The following is an 18,788-nucleotide window of genomic DNA, read 5'->3' as shown; positions in this document are numbered from 1 at the left end:
CATCTGTGCCAAATTTCATCAAGATCTGTTGAGCCGTTCCGTAGATACCTTCTAACAAACATAAATCCATCCATCCATCTAAACTTTTGCCTTTATATAATTAGTGAGATTATTGTTAGAATGTCATAGATTTTACCCTTTACATGCTCTATCATCTCTGTCATGTTACGAAATATAAAACTTAAAATGCTCTATTATTAAAAAAGATAGCGAAAAGTTTTGTTCATGTGTTTCATCAGAGGATGAAGTATCAATCTTGCCTTTCATATCGATCCATTGCTTAACATTGCTCATTACAAAAACATCGCAACTGTCAACATAAATATTGACATACGTAAAGACGGTAAATACACAATGTACTGGCGATGGTTCATAATAATTTTTAAGTAACCTAGTACGAAACATATTGCAGAATACTGTACGTTTCCACTGTCTAAATACTAGTATTAGAGCATATTATCGTCCCTGTCATTCTCTGTCTCGAAATAGAGACAGCGAGATGTCTTAAGTGTTACTTCAGTGTCGGTTAATCTCGAGATATTCTGTTTCATATTGAAACACGTCCACATCCACGTTGACTGCATGCCGACAGAACACCATAAGCAGTTCTGTTGACGTTCCAATATCGTCGGCGACTAAGGGCTCTTTGAAATTCTATTAGCTAGATGTCAAATTCAGTGATCATGTAATGTCTACTAGTTAATAGACCGATATTAGAGCTTGCAGCTGTCTATCTATGACAAGTACACTGCCGGTAATCAATTAATACACAAATGATTCCAATTTAACTAGGCGAAGCATGTTTCCGACTTCAATTATTAAGATTGATTTTTCATTAATAGACTTTCATAGCCTGTGTTGAAATTGAAACTCTTCATTTCTCGCTCAGTCGTTTTATAACCCCGAGGGTCACTAAATGGCCCTCATACTTGATTTACTACGAGAAATATGTGCTAAAGGGTTGCTTAAGTGAAGAAGGTTGTTTTAAATTACTTTAATACGGAAATAAAATATATTTCTCGTAATTTAGTAAGTATTTCAGTGGAAAATTCCGTTAACAATATTATATGTTATTTTTGATAAGTATGTATGTAGGTATACATATCATGTTATAATTTAAACGTGTTAACCGTAATCTCACGTGCTCTCAGGCTTTATTTGTTACGATGTGTTCATGAGTGGCTTACATCGTAAATTTGAGCAGTCATCTGCCCTGAAATGACTCGTTTACACGAAAACTGCGTGTTCCCCCACGTTACACTCGCATATAGACACATTTACATTTTATTAGCAAGCTAGTTTTTATAAAATAAACATTTTTTTAATATATTTTTATAAACATCTATATTCTTATTTTAGTACAGCGGAGAAAAATCAAAAAAAAAAAAGAAAAAGAAGTTTTGCTTTGTTAATATATCAACGTCAGACTTTATCCAACACCTTTACTTTTGTATGAAAAAATTCGGAGAGGCCGAATTAAAGACGGATTTTTAAATGTACCTTATATTTCACTCACATTTTACTTTTTCGAATATATTTAACAACTTAAAAGCCAATGAAAAACTACCCAAAACAACTTTTAGTCAACCGAAATCAAATAGCGTGTGATTTATAAAAGATTTTCATATTTTCTTATATATTTCTCTTACAAAATTTTATCATCAACCGCTTTATATTTATTTACTTCTCTGCAAATATTTTGTCAGCGACGTCTATTTAAAATTATTAATGTCGACACTTGCGTTATAATTTAAAAGAAAACTGTTTGACTTCATGTTTTTTTTTAATATTCAAGTTCATGATTGACTTTTACACCTTTTACAACATTTGATTGACATTTGACGCCAAATATTTTACTGAAATAACATGACAAGCGGAGTGTCTGCGAATTAAAAAAAATTATATTATTACAGGAGTCGTGACAGTAGAAACTCTTTGTTAGTGATATCTTTTAGTCGAAACCAAGTATCGGAACGAACCTTGGCGACCGTCCAAGGATTACTATTGAACCCATCGCGTCCGAATTCAAATTCCCCATTGCACTTATAATAATAAAAGAACAGACTTGATGTAATAACCATATTGTGCATTTCTATATAGTTTTTGTTCTAAATAAAAGTATTGAAATAATAGTGTTAAATGGTTATACTTCTTAGCTTTTGAATATTTTACTAACATACTGTAACAGTTAAGTTACAAAGAATGGCGATATGGAGGAAGTATCTAACAACGTGTATGGATGTAAAAAAAGAGAGAGATGTGTGCTAGGATCACTTCAAATGAAAATCTATAATAAATTCTTCCCCTATTAGTTTCACAACACCTATCAAAAACAATCGTTTTTCCATTTACTCTCTGAAAAAACAGATAAGAAAATGTCTTCATATATGTATTATGACAGATAAAGATCACGGGTATTCGAGTAATGTTCCACAATTAAATATCGATAATCTAGCTTCGCAAGAATATATCTGGTATATCATACTCGTAAAATATCCAATTAAAAACTATGTTCGCTCGATTCGCTTGATCGAGATTTTGTTATTCAGCGGATTTTTTAATTCCATTAGCAAGTTTGGCATTATTTCGAAGTTAAATTGACGAGGTTGTACATATTAAAAGATTTTCCCTGACTTAGTGAAACGTACCAAATATAACTGGCGATATCGCTTTGAGAAACGACAAAAAATAAAAATACTTAGCTAAAGATTGAATATGTAATAAGGAATTGCTATGTAAAATCTAATATGTTTGTATTATTATTTATTCCCGACGCGTTCGTAAACCACTGGACAGGTTTTGATGAACATTTTGAAGAATTTGCATATGACAGCAGAGAAAGTTTGTGCCTTGAAAATATAAAATAACAATGTCATCATCATCATCATCCACTCACTATACGTCCCCACCAATAGGCTCGGAGCGTACCCCAAGTTAGGGGTGACTAGGCCATAGTCAATCACGCTTGCCAAGTGCGAGTTGACTTCACAGTTTGCATCACGATGTTTTCCTTCACCGTAAGAACGTCGGATAAATGTACATATGTGAATCGAAACTCGAAAAACACATTGGTACATAGCGGAAATCGAACCCAGGACCTGCAAATTGCAAGTAAAGTGCCTAACCCCTGAGCCACCGATGCTCTATAATTAACAATGTATTTGGTTTGAAATGAACTTTTTGTATAGCATTGTTTTGATTACCTACTTATATTTTTAACCTTATATTTCATTGCAACTTATGCCGGGTTCAGCAAAGCTTAAATGTAAAATGATGAATCAAAGATCACGTATGTAAAAAATGCTTTGAAATGTAACAACGTAATTCGATACGAAAAAAAAGTCATCTTAGATTTAGTTCAATATATAAGGTATATTAAGTCTAACTGAACTCTACTACTCGTAATGGTATTACTTACTTTAGTGCAACCTATCTGCTTTGATTATGTTCTTCGCAATATTCGTTCCGGAGTGCATTAAGCATTTTTTTTATTCTACTTTGATCAGAGCAAAAGCTTGATTAGACAAAGGCTGAAAGCCTTGTACCCTAGCTTCGTTCAATTCAAGGATACTGGGATTTTGGTATTCATTTTATATTCCAGTTTTATATTGTGAATTTTTCCTATAAGAGTTGTAATAAATTAAAAAATAACGATACTAAAATATTATAAATGTGAAATGAAACAGAGTGAATACTTTTTTATATCAATCACCTTAAGTTGCAAATGCATTTTATTCCTTGCAAACAAAACTAAAAGTGGAAAGTCTTCGGAGGCCCATTTGATTTAATCTTCCGTGAAAACTTCAGCTCTGCAGACATTTTCCTTCGCTTTCAATTGCTTGAAACACGTTCTACTGTTCAATTCTGAAAAATACACAAACGTTGTTCTATAAAATATTAATTTGTGTATGCATTTGAATATATTTTTTTTCTAAATAAAAAAAAACATTCTTTATTTAATTAAAAATCATTTTTCACAAAATTAGTGGGGTTCTGTCTCCTGAACTAGTTAAAACTGTGTTTCGAGAGGCAGCGCCTTCTCTGATTTATTACTTAATTAAGCGTTAGTTGTTATATAATATACTTATAATATATTAAGTAATATATCGTACTATATTTTTAAAGATCGAAATAAGCTACAATTCTATACATAGATTAAATGGCGATGGCGATGTTGCGACCATCTTACGACTACCGGCAATTTTCAGCAAGAACTCGGTTGAAATAAATTACTGACAATTTAGCCGCTAGATTACTCCATGAATTGCCATTGCAATCTGAATCCATTCCACTATTTCCTATGTATTTTATTTCTTTCCTGAAACGTTTTACTAATGGACACATCCTATATATAGAGTATCAACCTAAAAGATAGATATAGTATAAATCGTACTCATATTTCCTTTTTATTATAACTTATTGATAAAATGGATGATTATTAATACGTAGAAGCCTCCAATAGTAGGGTGAATAGGCATTTAAAAAGTCAGGGATATACTTTCTTTCGGTTATATCACCTTATAATGTTAGGTGATGGGGTCGTAATCAAACGTTAGTTTATTCATTATAAAAAATATATGGGTTTCAAGCAATCCTTGCAATCCATTATCGAAAGGGGAGTAAATGTCACATTTCAACGGACACGGCAAGGTATGCGGTTTTGTACGTCACTTTGTACGTGTGACACTGACATCTCGAAAACATATAAAATATTGTACTTTAGTTAAATATTTAATTATTTTTTTTCAACTTTCATTCCGCGTGAGATAATTTGTAAAAAGCAATGCATGCATACAATTTTACTTTGTATTTTAAATTCCTTGATCTACTCACGCATATTCTTACTACTACCAATTCCACTACCGAAATACATTTATAAGATATTTCAAAGATTTCTCTTCTTGGAAAAAAGTCGAAGACTAAAATTTTTTTCTGACTGAATTTATCTATCAGTCATTCAGTTGTGATCTGGTCTAGCCTAAATAGCGGAACCGATTTTTAAGAGTGAGGCGTCACGCGATTTGTTGTCTTTCCAAATTCATAAGGGTACAGAAAATAACTTTACTTTTAGGGTTCCGTTCCTCGAAAAGAAAAAACGAAACCCTTAAAAGATCACTTTATTGTCCGTCCGTCTGTCTATCTGTCAAGATCCTTTTTTATTATTAAAAAGAACTTTTTAATGTTTCCTTTGCAGAACCAGGCCATGAAGATTGTGCGCACCGTTGGCCAAGCTTTCGAGGTGTGTCACAAAATGAAGATTCGAAGCCCTGGGCACCAGGCGCCGTCGACCTCGTCTGCCCCGGACATGGCCGTGCCCAGCACTTCCGGAAGGTCCGGAAAGACATCCAAAGGTTTGGATAAACACATGCATTATATAACATGTTCTCAGACTAAAAATGTTTGCTGTCATGTTACGCGAATTTTTTTAATATTTCACTTGTATTTTCACGTGTTGATATTTCATTTCATTGTAATATTTTGCAATGCTTTAAAGTGCTTGTGCCAACGTTCATTTTTTTCAGTGTCAACCGCTCTTTTGCGACGTAACCAATATTTGCTGGCGACATGCGATTTTGCTGGCGTTTAATGATTGAATTTTAAAATATAAATCTTTTATTTATTAGTATAAACACATGAGGCTTTTTCGGAAATTATCATGATGTACATATATGTTCAAATAATTTATTAATGAATAAGCTGTGCGGTACTTTTCAAATGTTTGTTTTATTTAAATTGATAAATATAACTGTATACGATTAAATTAATTTTAAATAAAATTCATATAAATAGTTATCATAAGTTAATATGGTAGATTAACTGGCATGCATTTAGATTTAGATGTATCGTCAAGCATAATAAAATATTCTGATGAATAATATTAAATGTCGGCTCAATGAAATATTAACCAACAACAATGTTTCCTTAAAATGTAGTTGTTTTCATTAGACGACAGGTTCATTTATTATCTCAGACAAACATAACTTTATTTATTGTTAACTGAAATCTTTCTTCAAAACTGACTTCTTCGTCTTATAGTGCTATCTTCTTTCGAAAGTCGGCAATCATTAAGGCAACTTGCACCCTTAACACCGCGGCTCTGAAAAGCGAACGGGTACTCTTTCCAAAACACTGGCGTAGGTACTTAAGCCAGGATGTTCGTCTTCAGAACTGATTGCCAACTTTAAATTGAAAAGACTCCTCTTAAAGAAGTGAAAACACTATCTTCCTTCTATTTACACAATCACTTACAAAACATAATAATTTAGGAAACTGCTTTATAAATATTTTACATTGTTACACCCAAGAGTTGACTTGCTCCTTAATGAGACGATCTCTGAAATAAAGTCATAACATATGGTTTTGCCATCTCTCTACGCTCGACTGCGTGGGATAATCTAAGCGCGAAATCGCAGCTAAAAGCATGTGCCAAAAACTAGAGTAAATTACGGAAAGCTAGACATCTATCACACTTATCTTCTCACGTATGATCAATGATCTTATATGATATAATTATAAATTATCCGTCATTTAACAGTGAAGCTGGTCGTAAATAATAATTATCCTGTATTTATTAACATTATAAAATGGTAAATATTGAAAACATTCCACAAGCAGTTTAAAACACAAATTTCGTACAATAACTAATTTGACATATAAAATATTATTTTATTGTAATTATATCGCTAATAATCGTCTATACATTGCAGAGACGTTAACTTGGTGACCATAATATTAAGAGAAAAAACAATCTTTATCAAATTACAAAATCACATAACCCTTCATACACAATGCAACATAAATCGCCGAAACGCATATTGTATAGTTTCGTTGCTCCGTATACACAACATTAATAGGCTATAGACATGTCAACTGTAAAGATTTGATCCGCAATCTGGTATTGTTTTTTTGAACTTTTACCGCGATAATTTTCACAAACAGGTTGCAAGCGACTGTCTTTTATGGTAATAGATAGATATGTCAGCGACGCGCGCTGTGTACGAATCTATATACCAATGTACTACGTAAGTCGCCTAGCGACTATAATCGCCGTTTTTCGAAGGGCCTTACTGAACAATTAATATTACTATATCATGATATTTTCTTCGTAATATGAGAAATATAATCAAAGTGACAAAATTAGGTCATCCCAGTCCACCTGGCTCAATGTTTACGGGACAGCGCCACATCTTAACTGTAGCCTACCGCATCATATATGTAGGGGATTATAATTAGATTTTATGTATTGTTTTATGACATACAACGCGACCGGCAACAGCTGGGTACGTCGGCTGCGTCACCGTTTATTGCTTATGTGACGGTTATACGTTGTAAACAGTAGCTCAGGTAAAAATTATAAAATACTCAGTGCAATCGTAGATTTACAATGACGAAAGAAATATCTTTCTTTTCTAGCTTTCTCAGATATTTCAAAGAGAAATGAGAAGGATGATGTTTGTTTTTATATGAGTGTTTCAGCAATGGAAACTCATAGTAAGAATGTGAATTTTAGTTCATATCTTTCGTACTCGTCTTAAGACTTTTCAATCTGTCTACATTTTTATTACTAATATTATTTTGATAAATTGTACATATTGTTCGAAACCCAAGATATATAAAATTAACTAAAATGCGTAAAATAACTTCGTCTAAAAAAATTTAAAAATTTAAACGAGAAATATGAGCCAGTAAGTAAGCATTTAGTAAGGGCCTAACTTGTAAACTATTTGATCCTTAGCAACTCAATTGTTAACGCTGCCGACATACAGAAAGGCGGTTTAAAAGTTTCGAATTCTTAAAAAATTTAAATTCCTTAAAACTTTCGCAAAAATTCTGTTCACATTTAATAAAATACTTTGAATTCGTTTCAATTAATATAAAACTAAAGTACGACAAACAAACAAATATGCAGATTTCAAATAAAATGACTTAATAAATGAAAAATCAATTCCTTCATTAGTAATTTCTAGATTATTTTCTACTAATTTATATCTCATGAAACTACTATGGACACCTAAATTAGATAAACGTCTTTATAAATATGTATATCTGGATGTAATTCCTAACAATCATTACTCTACTCGTTATAGAAATATTAATTATAATAGCGTTCTTAATCACCAATTAAGCAATTACGCAGCTGTCTCAAACACTCATAAAATATATTTAATGCCCGATATTTTTATCACAAATTACAGTTGGTATGGTCATTTGTCATTGTGTTTTTCGATTTATATATATGTACATTTATCCGAAGTTCTTACGGTGAAGAACAACATCGTGATGTAACCGGCACATGTCTGCGATGAAATTCAAAGATATGTGTGAAGTAATCCAACCTGCACTGGGATAACGGATGACTAAGGCCTAGGCCCCCTAACTTAGGGTAGACTCCGAGACCCTCACAAATAGTGTCATTCCCACTGAATGATGCTGGAACGACGAAGCTGCTAATGGACATTTTTAACAACATTATATAATAAAATTCAATCATCCCTTATAAATACAATTCAGTAAAGATGTCTGAGTTTTTAACACCCATTTACTTATGCAAATGTTTTTTTTTTCATCGTAGAAATAATAAAATATTAACCGTGAGTTTTCGAGATTAAAATCTCCGTTAAAACATATAATATTATCTCTGTTTATTCAAATATAATGACAGGGATGACGATATGTTTTATACACAGATTTTGGTCTCAGAAACCAACGATAAGTAAGCTTTTAAAAGGAATCCATAACTGATTAATCGGTAATGTATATTATAGATACAATATCTATAGGAACATAAGATCAATTCCAGAATTCTACTTCTCCTATTTGGTTTACTTATATATATTTTTTTGCAGATAAGATTTATACTAAAAACTTTAAAAGTCATAAGACCGTTGCTATTGTTAACAGAAGCGCCCTCTACATCTGGAGCTTCGGTGTCTGGCGGTGCGTCGACTTCTAAGGGCGACAAGACCGAAGCCCCTAAAGGATCGAAAGGCAAGCAGCCGGCACGTCCAACACATCTGGACCTCTTGCCGCCGCCGCCGAGGAAGGAGGGAGGAAAGCGCTCGCAGGTAATAATTGAAATAAATAATATGTTGATTCATAAAAAAGACCACTAACACAATACATCGCACAACGACTGAACGCCATGTCATATAAACAATACCATATCTTACTAATATTATGAATGCGAATGTTCAGAGGGATGGATGGATGTTTGTTTGAAGGTATCTCCGTAACGGTACAACAGATCTTGATGAAATTTGGCACAGATGTAGAACATAGTCAGCAAGAATACATAGGCCACTTATTACGTGTTTTTTTTTATTCCGCGCGGACGGAGTCGAGGGCGACAACTAGTCGGTTATATACCCTACTGGTATATTTCAACGAATTTTTCGGGACCCTTTGATGATGTTTTCAACTTTCTCACTGTGTTATTATTATTATATTAGTAATACGGTATAATCTCTATAATCCATACCTTGTTAGGTCGAAAAAATAAATTCGTTCCCTGCCGCTGTACCCTCAAATAATCGATATTGTATTATTTAGACTTTGTAACTGTAACAAAATGAAATTCCCGTGATTTTAGTATGCCTACATATTTATACTTGTTACCACGTATTTCAAAAATCAGACACTGAAAGTGGAAGTAATATTTTACTAGGAATTCCCTGTCAAATCTTGAATTTGGATCACTCAATAAGTTTTTTGTATTTCCCTAACATTCGAGGTATCGATCAATAAAATTATATTCGATCTAAAGACCCTCAATAGCCGGCCTTTGATCAACTTGTATAATTTCCACAAACAACTGTTGATGTAAGTTGCGAATCATCACTCGTATGTTATCGAACGGCATCTGCAATTTGTACCAACGTTGTAAAAATAGAAACAATAAGGAATGTTGGAAATAGACTACACCACTCATAATAATCGCCCTCGCACATAGTATTTGAAAGTGATACGATAAATCAGACGTATAATAACATTGGTATGCGAGATCGATTTAGAATCTAAATCTTTTTAGATACTAATATTTAAAATTATCGTTATTATAATAGTGGAAGAGCACGCAACAATATTGACAGACACTAGCAAAAATGTAATAATCAAAAAATACATTGACGACCTTTCAATTTTTGAAAACTTTAAAATAGTTTTTAATGTAAAAATTTATCTGCAAATATATGCGATCCATTAATTGCTATCTTACTATGAAAGGCGTTATTACTTTTTTTACGTTCCTTATTAAAGAAAATCAAATCAACAAAAATCTAAAACAAATGATCTATATTTGTAAATTATTAGGGAGTTATAGAAACCATAAATCTATATTAAGTCGTTTCGTGGGAATCGACCGATTTCGTCTAATATTAGAAATATTCTTGAAACTTTATCATTCCGCGTTTATAATGACCACTTTGGCTTTCGAGCACCTATGGAAATGTTGAATGGATATACGCCAAATCATGCAATCGATGACTGAGTATTACCGAGAAGTGCTATACGGATTAAAAAACTGACTAATTTAGCCCAAACATTGGCAATTCGATGTTATTATATATTCGAGAGTTTTATCGCATAGTTGTGTCAGGAATAATACCATCTCTTTACATTTAGAAATACACATAGAACGGAACTAAACAATGTTGACTCCAGAGGTTTTGCGGGTATTACCAGATGTCGCTAAATCACAATAATTCTTTTATATAAGCTCGGAGTACTACGTTGCTTTCCGTTATTCTAAATCACGTAATTCTGCAGTAGTTTTGCTTGTATCAACTAAATTGCTTTGGGCCATGTTAGAAATGTATTTTTCAAAATTTCAGTCACGCTTACGGATAGCAACTTCAGTTCATTAAACGTCGTACGGTTCACTTTCCTTTACCACATTATACACATATAAGACAAGCCAACTACTTGTAGCTTCATTAACGAAAGAAAGACATTCTTGTTGACTTTCAACTGTCGTAGCACTTATTGTTGTTATACAGGTATTAAGACAGTGGAAACTTGCCATTTAAAAACACAAACTACACTGTATTTTTTCTGACATTATTAAAAAATAAAAAATCTTTATTATTCCACAAAACTTTATTATTTTACAATTTCTTTGGAATCTGCCTCCCGAGTTAGGTGGGGACCTGTAGTACAGAAGGTACTTATTTATGCAGTATGTGAGCGTGTGCGTGTGTAAGTGTGTGCGGGCGTATGTTCTTTTTTATTATTTGTTTTATTTTCGTTACATCTTCTTTAATTTATGACATTCGTATATAAGTTACTTTAATGTTATAAGAATAAATGTATTAAAAAATACCAGTACATTCTCAATAATTTCGTCTTTCAATTAAATGAAAAATCATCTAGTATTTAAAAGGTTATTAATAGATTTAAGACACAGTCGAGTTAACATTCGAAATGGAATAATTAAAAACCTTTTCTTTTTAATCCGTCTCAAATCCAATTAGTTTGTTGTTGATTAAAATTCTGCTCAATTACATTAAGGTTAAGGAATTTTTTATAATATTTAGAACGATTTTTGTGAGAACAAGGTTAAGATTATTAAGCTGTATTTTATCGAGAGGGTATTTTGAAATTCAATTAAGAACGATAAAACATATATATAATATCCAAGAACAGAAAGGTCAGATATTTCATAGTTATTTCATTTATTTATTAAAATTAAACCTTAGGCTATGTAATGAAAATTATTAATACAAGTTTTATTAGAATTATTACAAAATTATTCTAATAATTTCTTTGATAAAGTAACTAAACAAAAAGAGACATGCGTAATTAACTTGTGTTCTTAAAATGCTGTATAAAATCTAACAAATAAATTCGTATAAGCCTTTAATTCTATAATTATATATAACAGGTATCAACAAAATTCGTCGCAGTTATGCATTAGAAAAATTATGAATTCCTTGCATTTAAATTATTAACTTATTCAAATCGTGTTACTTGTAAGTAATTTGCATTTTTCGCTCTACAGTAAATTGGATTTCACACTCTTTAACCACTTACATATGGTGGTATTGTATGGATACGTTTTATTTTCTTAAACAAAAATAATATTAAATCTTTATTATACGATTTACACAACTTTTTCATTACAAATTTGACTCCTTTACTAGGTTTCCCTGTAATAAATTTTATAAAACTATATTTTTTTAACAAATATGTATTTTCATTTCTGAAGCTAATAACATTGTATAAACAACTAGAATATATTTCAAAATAACTGACTCTATTACAAGATGCGTCAAGATGCAAACTGAAATACACTGGCTCCTTAAAAATTACTTACATTCACAGGTGGGCACAGTTAATTGAAAAGTTAACTTCGTTAATCGTTAATTCGTTAATTAAAAAATTAACTTCGTTAATCGTTAAAGCGTTAAATTCTCGAAAATTTAACGCAAGTTAAAGTTAATCGTTAACAGTTAACCATACCAAAATTTTACATACTAATTTCACACTTTTGTGGCGGCGCTTATTTAAAATAGTAATTTGACTATATATTCTATAACACATTAGTATTAGAGACAAGAGTATTAGAGCATTATAGTATATTTCATTACAAGTACGGAAAGCCTGTCATTGCAAAGAGTTCCCACAAATGTCTATCCGAGCCGAGGCGCAGCCGAAGGTGAGGGTTGACAGTTGGAACAAGTTCTAATGACAGTTCCGCACGTTCACTGAACAACTATTTTTAATACAGTTGCGAAAAAATTAAGCAATTTAATAGAATAATAAAAACACAATAAACTCAACTAACTAAAATGTTTGAAAAATGGCGCCAACCGTAAAAGAATACAAACAGAGATTTTTTTTGTTTTATTCACCCATTCTGGGTAGGCAAGGGGAACTATGCCCAAACGGCTAAGTTTTCAGTAGATTATTTTTATTGATATGAAATGAAAATGAAATTTAATGAGATGAAATAAAATGAAACCTAACCTAATTCATTGAATAAAATCATTAAATCTGACATTGTAACAAATTAGGAGCTTCTTTTTAGCAATATTTGCATGATTAATATTTGCAAAACTTCAATGATTTATTTTTGTAAAAACTTCGTGGTTGATTTTTTCTTTTTAATGGACATTATTTTGACAGTTGGGAAAGAGAACGCACGAGTTTGGAAAAGCTAAAGAAAAAGCACGAGTAAAAAAATGTTTTAATACAGTTGCTCAAAAAGGGATTGGAGGGTATTGTAGGGACGAAGAGCGTTCGGAATGTGGGCTAATACATACTCTTGCTTTTATATACTTGTAATGAAATATACTATTTCGAACCTTCTTTTGATTTTGTCCTGTTGGTCACGGCTTTCCCGGACGCTCTGATGTATCACAGTTGCACGCGAATTTCACATATATCAATTATCAACTCGTTCGTTCACCATTCGAGTCGCCGATAGTCGCTCAACGTAGTTGAACTTACGAGCGTGGCGTGACACGTAATTTAAACAAAATGACAGCACGTCTCCAAGTTTCTAATTTAACGATTAACGGACTTTTATTAACGGAAGTTGAGTTTAACGGAAGTTAACAAAAGCGTTAACACTTTTTGAAGTTAACTTAAAAGTTAATCCGTTAAGCAAAATGTTAACTTCGTTAATTAACGATTAACGGATTAACGAGTTAATGCCCAGCTCTGCTTACATTCTATATGATTAAGAGCGAATGTTTTTGTTATCATTGAAAGTATAGTAGTTCTCTCTCTCTCTCTGCCTAGCTCGTATCCCACATGGTGGTGGGGTCGGCTTTTCCAATCAGTTTCCTCCACCTCGCCCTGTCCTCGACATCTTCATCTGAGACTTGGCACTCACTCATGTCTTTTAGCACTACATCTTTCCATCTAGTTTTGGGTCTGCCTCTGGATCTGCGGCCGGGAAGGGAAAGATGTAGTGCTAAATTACCGACGTAGTCCGGCGGCCTCCTCCTTATGTGACCATACCATCGCAGCCTACTCTCCTGCATCTTATCAGCGATATCGCGCACACAGAGGCTACCTCGCACGAACTCGTTGCGGATCTTATCGAGCCTGGTTACGCCGCACATCCATCTCAACATCTTCATTTCAGCAACTTGAATGGTATGCACGTTCTTTTGAGTTATGGCCCACGTTTCACTGCCGTACATGAGGACTGGTCTTATCATGGACTTATAAACCAAACCCTTAAGTTTCACTGGCATTCTTTTGTCGCAAGTAACACCAGTCAATTCTCGCCATTTTTGCCACGCTGCGGCTATACGGTGTTGAATGTTGCATTCCAAGTTCCCAGAAATGTGCATCATGCCTCCCAGATATTTATATTGATCGCACATGGTAACTAGTTGACCGTCGATGGGAATCGGTCTGTTGTCGCTTGAATTTGGGTTATTAAAGGACATGTACTGGGTCTTTGCAACATTCAACACTAGGCCACCGGTTTGCAACTGGTGTTTCCAAGCCAGGAGTGCCTCTTGTAATTTTGCGTGGCTCTCAGTACAGATAGCTATATCGTCTGCATAGATGAAGGTCCACGCGGCCGAAGTCTGCGCTAACTCGGTAAGTGAGTCCAAAACCAAGCAAAACAGAAAGGGACTAAGTACAGAGCCTTGGTGCACGCCTTCTGTGACCGCTATCGGTTTGGTTTCACCCACCACAGTCCGAACCATTGATCGTGCATTCTTGTACATGTCGGCTATGATGTTGATGTACGATTCCGGGATTCTCTTTTTCCGCAGACTCCACCAAATCGTGTCTCTCGGAACTCGATCAAATGCCTTTTCCATGTCCAAGAACGCCACATATAGAGGTCGGCATTTTGCGCGATATTCTTCAGCAATTCTGGTCAGAGCAAACATAGGATCAATTGTCGACCGCCCGGGTACAAAGCCATAATGATTGTTGGACAATGCGCATTCAGATCTTATACGATTGTCGATTACTCTTTCATACAGCTTCATAGTGTGGCTAAGGAGCTTGATGCCGCGGTAATTATTGCATTCGTATCTGCTGCCTTTTCCCTTATAGATAGGAACTATAGTGCTCAATCTCCATGCCTCTGGCATTTTAGAAGAGAACATCATACAGTTAAAGAAGTTGGCGAGCAAGACTATTCCTTGTGCGCGCAGACATTTCCAGGCTTCTACTGGGATGCCGTCAGGTCCTACAGCCTTCCCGTTTGACATCTTTTTTAGAGCTATTTCAATTTCGCTCGGGTGTATTGGAGGGATAAGACCAATATGCTTTTCCAGTTCTGGTAGTTGTGTAGCAGCTACATCTGGATTCAGTAACTGATGGTAATATTGATGCCAGGCTGATATGACATCTTTATCTTTGTACAACAACTCTCCATCAGAACCTATCACCGTTTTACACCTTAATGGATCCTTTGTGCTTTGACAGCGTTGCTTTGCAACTTTATAAATTCGTTTTTGACCTTCCTTGGTGTCCAACTGCTCGTAAAGGCTTTTTTGAGAATTTGCTCGTTGCACTGCTATTATCTTCTTGGTTTTCTTCTTTACTCTCCTGTATTCTTCATGGTCTTCTTGGGATTGGGTGGACTGCCATGTTCTGAAGGCTACTTTTTTATTTTGAATAGCGTTTTTAACTTCTTCTGACCACCACCACGTTTCTTTGTTGTTTCGTTTCCCCTTTTTTGTGCGACCAAGAACAGTATTAGCAGCTTTTAAGATGGATTTGATGAGATTATCCCATAACGTATCAACATCCAATTCAGTGTCGACCCTGAGATCTTCAAGCTGTTCGCAAAACTTTGAGACTTTGTCGCCTTTCAAATCCCACCATTTGGTGATCTCCGGGGTTTGCGTTGGTATCTCTTTACTTTTCTTCCTAAACAGCATATCCATCACAACGATGCGATGTTGGGTAATGGCACATTCTCCCGGAATTACCTTGCAATTTGTTACACGGCCAATATGCATCCGATTGATTAAAATGTAGTCTATCTGCGTCGATGTTTGTCCACTTTTGTACGTTATAATATGTTCAGGCTTTTTGACAAAGAAAGAATTGACTATAGCAAGATCGAAGGCTGCCGCTGTGGAGAGGATAACTTTACCCTCGTCATTGAGAGTACCGAATCCGTGACCGCCGTGCACTCTCTTAAAGGCTTCGTTGTTTATGCCTATATGACCATTTAGATCACCGCACAACAGAATTGTCTCTTTGGCCGGGATTCGTTGCAATTGCTCTTCTAGTGTTGTCCAGAACAAATCTTTTTCATCTTTGCTACAACCTACCTGGGGAGCGTAGACTGAGATTACATTCAAAACTTCTCCTTCTACGAGCACTTTTATAAACATTATTCTGTCGTTTATTCGGTTGACCTCTAGGATGTTAGTAAGATGTTTATAATTTACAGCAACTGCTACGCCATTTCTCCCGTGTTTTGCGCCGACGTACATAAGTTTATAGCCCTCTCCGATATCACGGGCTTTGGATCCAGTCCATCTAGTTTCCTGAAGGCAAGCAAAATCTATCCTTCTTCGGTTGAAAAGTGAGGCCAGTTCTCTAGTCTTCCCTGTTAGTGTTCCAACATTTAACGTGGCGAAGCGTACCTTAAGGTTACAATTTGGGACTAACTTCTTTAGCCGAGTTCGTCCTCCACTCGGTAGCCCTCGCAAACTATTCGCAGATGTAGGGCGATATGTCTGCGCGTCGTTATGCGGCGACGCCCTATCTGTCATCGTTTCTGTATTTTGTAACCTATCCATCTTACATTCAAAAGATTTGGCGATGTTTGGATTTATTACTACGGTGCCGATTGCCATCTGACACACCAAAACCTACCCTCTTGAGGCAGGGAAATCCTCGGATATTAGGTGATAAATCCGTACAGGTCTAGTTATCCCGCCAGACTAATCGGTCGTCAGAGCCTCGTTCATTGTTCAGCAGGGTGTACCACGTGCAGGTGAGGTTGACATTTGGTATGATAAAGATATTGGTTTCATACCCCTTACACCCCTGAAAGTATAGTAGTTATTAAATAAATTTTATAACTAATAATAGTACTGCTAACAACATTGAAGTAACATCAGCTAGTTATTACTATCGACTTTTTTTATTAAGCAAACATAAACGTCAAATACCCCTGTACAATAGCAATAATATAAGCAACTAACTATAACAACGCTTGTTAACCTTTATTTTTATATGAATACTAAACATATTCTATGATTCCTGCTTATTTAGTTTTATTAAAATTTCAGCCGGCTCCACCATCGCTCACAGTCAATCTACCTGACCTGCCAGAATGCGTGACTAAGGTGGAGTTGCCTAGCGTGCCAGAGATCGATCCAGAGACTCCGCTGAGCGCTCAGCACCAACTCAAACTCCTGCGCGAGAGACTCGAGCAGCAAGCACAGCAAACTCAGGCAGCAGTTGCCCAACTCACGCTAATGAGAGATCAACTTGCTGCCGAACAAACTGCACGCTGCGAGGCTCAGGTTAGTTTTTATGAAAAAAAAAAACTTATCAATCCAAAATCAATATCAATATTTAAAGTCAAAGTAGTTTTTACTCGCATACTGTAATTTTGTTTGAAGTCATATCTTGAGAAAACCGCTGTTATGAGGTTCGGGTTTCGGGTAATGCAACTCTAAATTGTATTTTTTATACAGGCCCGCACTCACCAACTTCTGATTCATAACAATGAGCTCCTCGAACACATTGCCTCTCTGGTGTCACATCTTCACGAGCGTGAGAAGGAAGATGCTCGTCCAATCAGCGCTCAGCAACTGACTATGTTGCCGCAGGTAAAAATATATTAATAATTTATTGCTAGTTTTTACTTTTTTAATTATTTAAGCATGTATGTCGTATTTGTGTTCGTCGTTTTACTATTTTTTTTTTTATTTACGACAGCAAAAACCCATCAATAATATTGTAGCGATTGTTAAATATTTTATTTGTATTATGCCTTTGATATCCAATCACGCTAAAACGGACGTTTCTAATTAATTACTTCAAGTGCGTGATCTTCTGAGACTTTGGGTTTTACTCCCTATTAATATGAATCTTCAGAAATAATTATGTGACTGGCGTTTTGGGCTTATTTCTCATTTACTGATTAACATCAGTTTAATGTAACATATTAAATTATAAAAAATCTTGGTGACTAATTGAAAAGAATCGTTTCAAACAACAATCATTTACAAATTAATTTAAGTAAACTAAAAAAAGGAATTACATCTTATTCACTAATTTACAAATCATTTTCAGACGTTTTCTTCTAAGCATTAATAAAGGTTAAGTATTTTCCGTCGATCCGATTGTATCAATTATTAAAGCAAAGTTAAGAGAGTCAAGCCGCAGTAACGTCACAGATTACTTATATATTTGTAGGTCTTTCTTCTAACTCAATATCCGCTTCGTTAAACTTAATCTCGAAGCAATCTGGAATGCAATTAAATATAATCAATACAATTATCCCCACTATACCGAGGCCTCTCCAACTATGTCGGTGTTCTTACAGACTTCAAATTAAAATACCAAATTAAATTTTGCATTCAAACCGACTTCATTGAGGACTTGATTTAGTTCTGTAAAACTATATGTTTTATAGTTTCCTTTAGATATATTCACACGTATTTATAATATTGCTTTTAATTGGAACGATTTTTATATAATTTACGTTATTTTTCATGTTTCTATGTATTTATGCATGTTTTTATTACGATAACCGTGTGATATCGTTAACTGAAAGAAAGCCACTATGGATATTTATACCGACTGCTCGATTTAAAAAGTATATAAGTATATTGGTTAGTGTT

The 18,788-nt window shown here is 34.4% G+C and overlaps 1 protein-coding gene across 3 annotated transcripts in view; it reads left to right on the top strand.

Annotated features, from left to right (window-relative positions):
* The window catches only part of LOC106717309 (carboxyl-terminal PDZ ligand of neuronal nitric oxide synthase protein), a 105,243-nt gene that overhangs the window by 85,002 nt on the left and 1,453 nt on the right, over nucleotides 1–18,788 (top strand). For all 3 annotated transcript variants that reach the window (XM_014511147.2, XM_045686046.1, XM_045686045.1), the window contains 4 exons: nucleotides 5,195–5,351; nucleotides 8,902–9,065; nucleotides 17,226–17,462; nucleotides 17,637–17,771. In XM_014511147.2, the coding sequence (XP_014366633.2) occupies nucleotides 5,195–5,351; nucleotides 8,902–9,065; nucleotides 17,226–17,462; nucleotides 17,637–17,771 (693 nt within the window). The remainder of the gene's footprint in view (nucleotides 1–5,194; nucleotides 5,352–8,901; nucleotides 9,066–17,225; nucleotides 17,463–17,636; nucleotides 17,772–18,788) is intronic.

Source organism: Papilio machaon, chromosome Z (genome assembly GCF_912999745.1).
Source record: "Papilio machaon chromosome Z, ilPapMach1.1, whole genome shotgun sequence".
Lineage (NCBI taxonomy): Eukaryota > Metazoa > Arthropoda > Insecta > Lepidoptera > Papilionidae > Papilio > Papilio machaon.
This window is presented reverse-complemented; position numbering and strand designations above follow the sequence as displayed.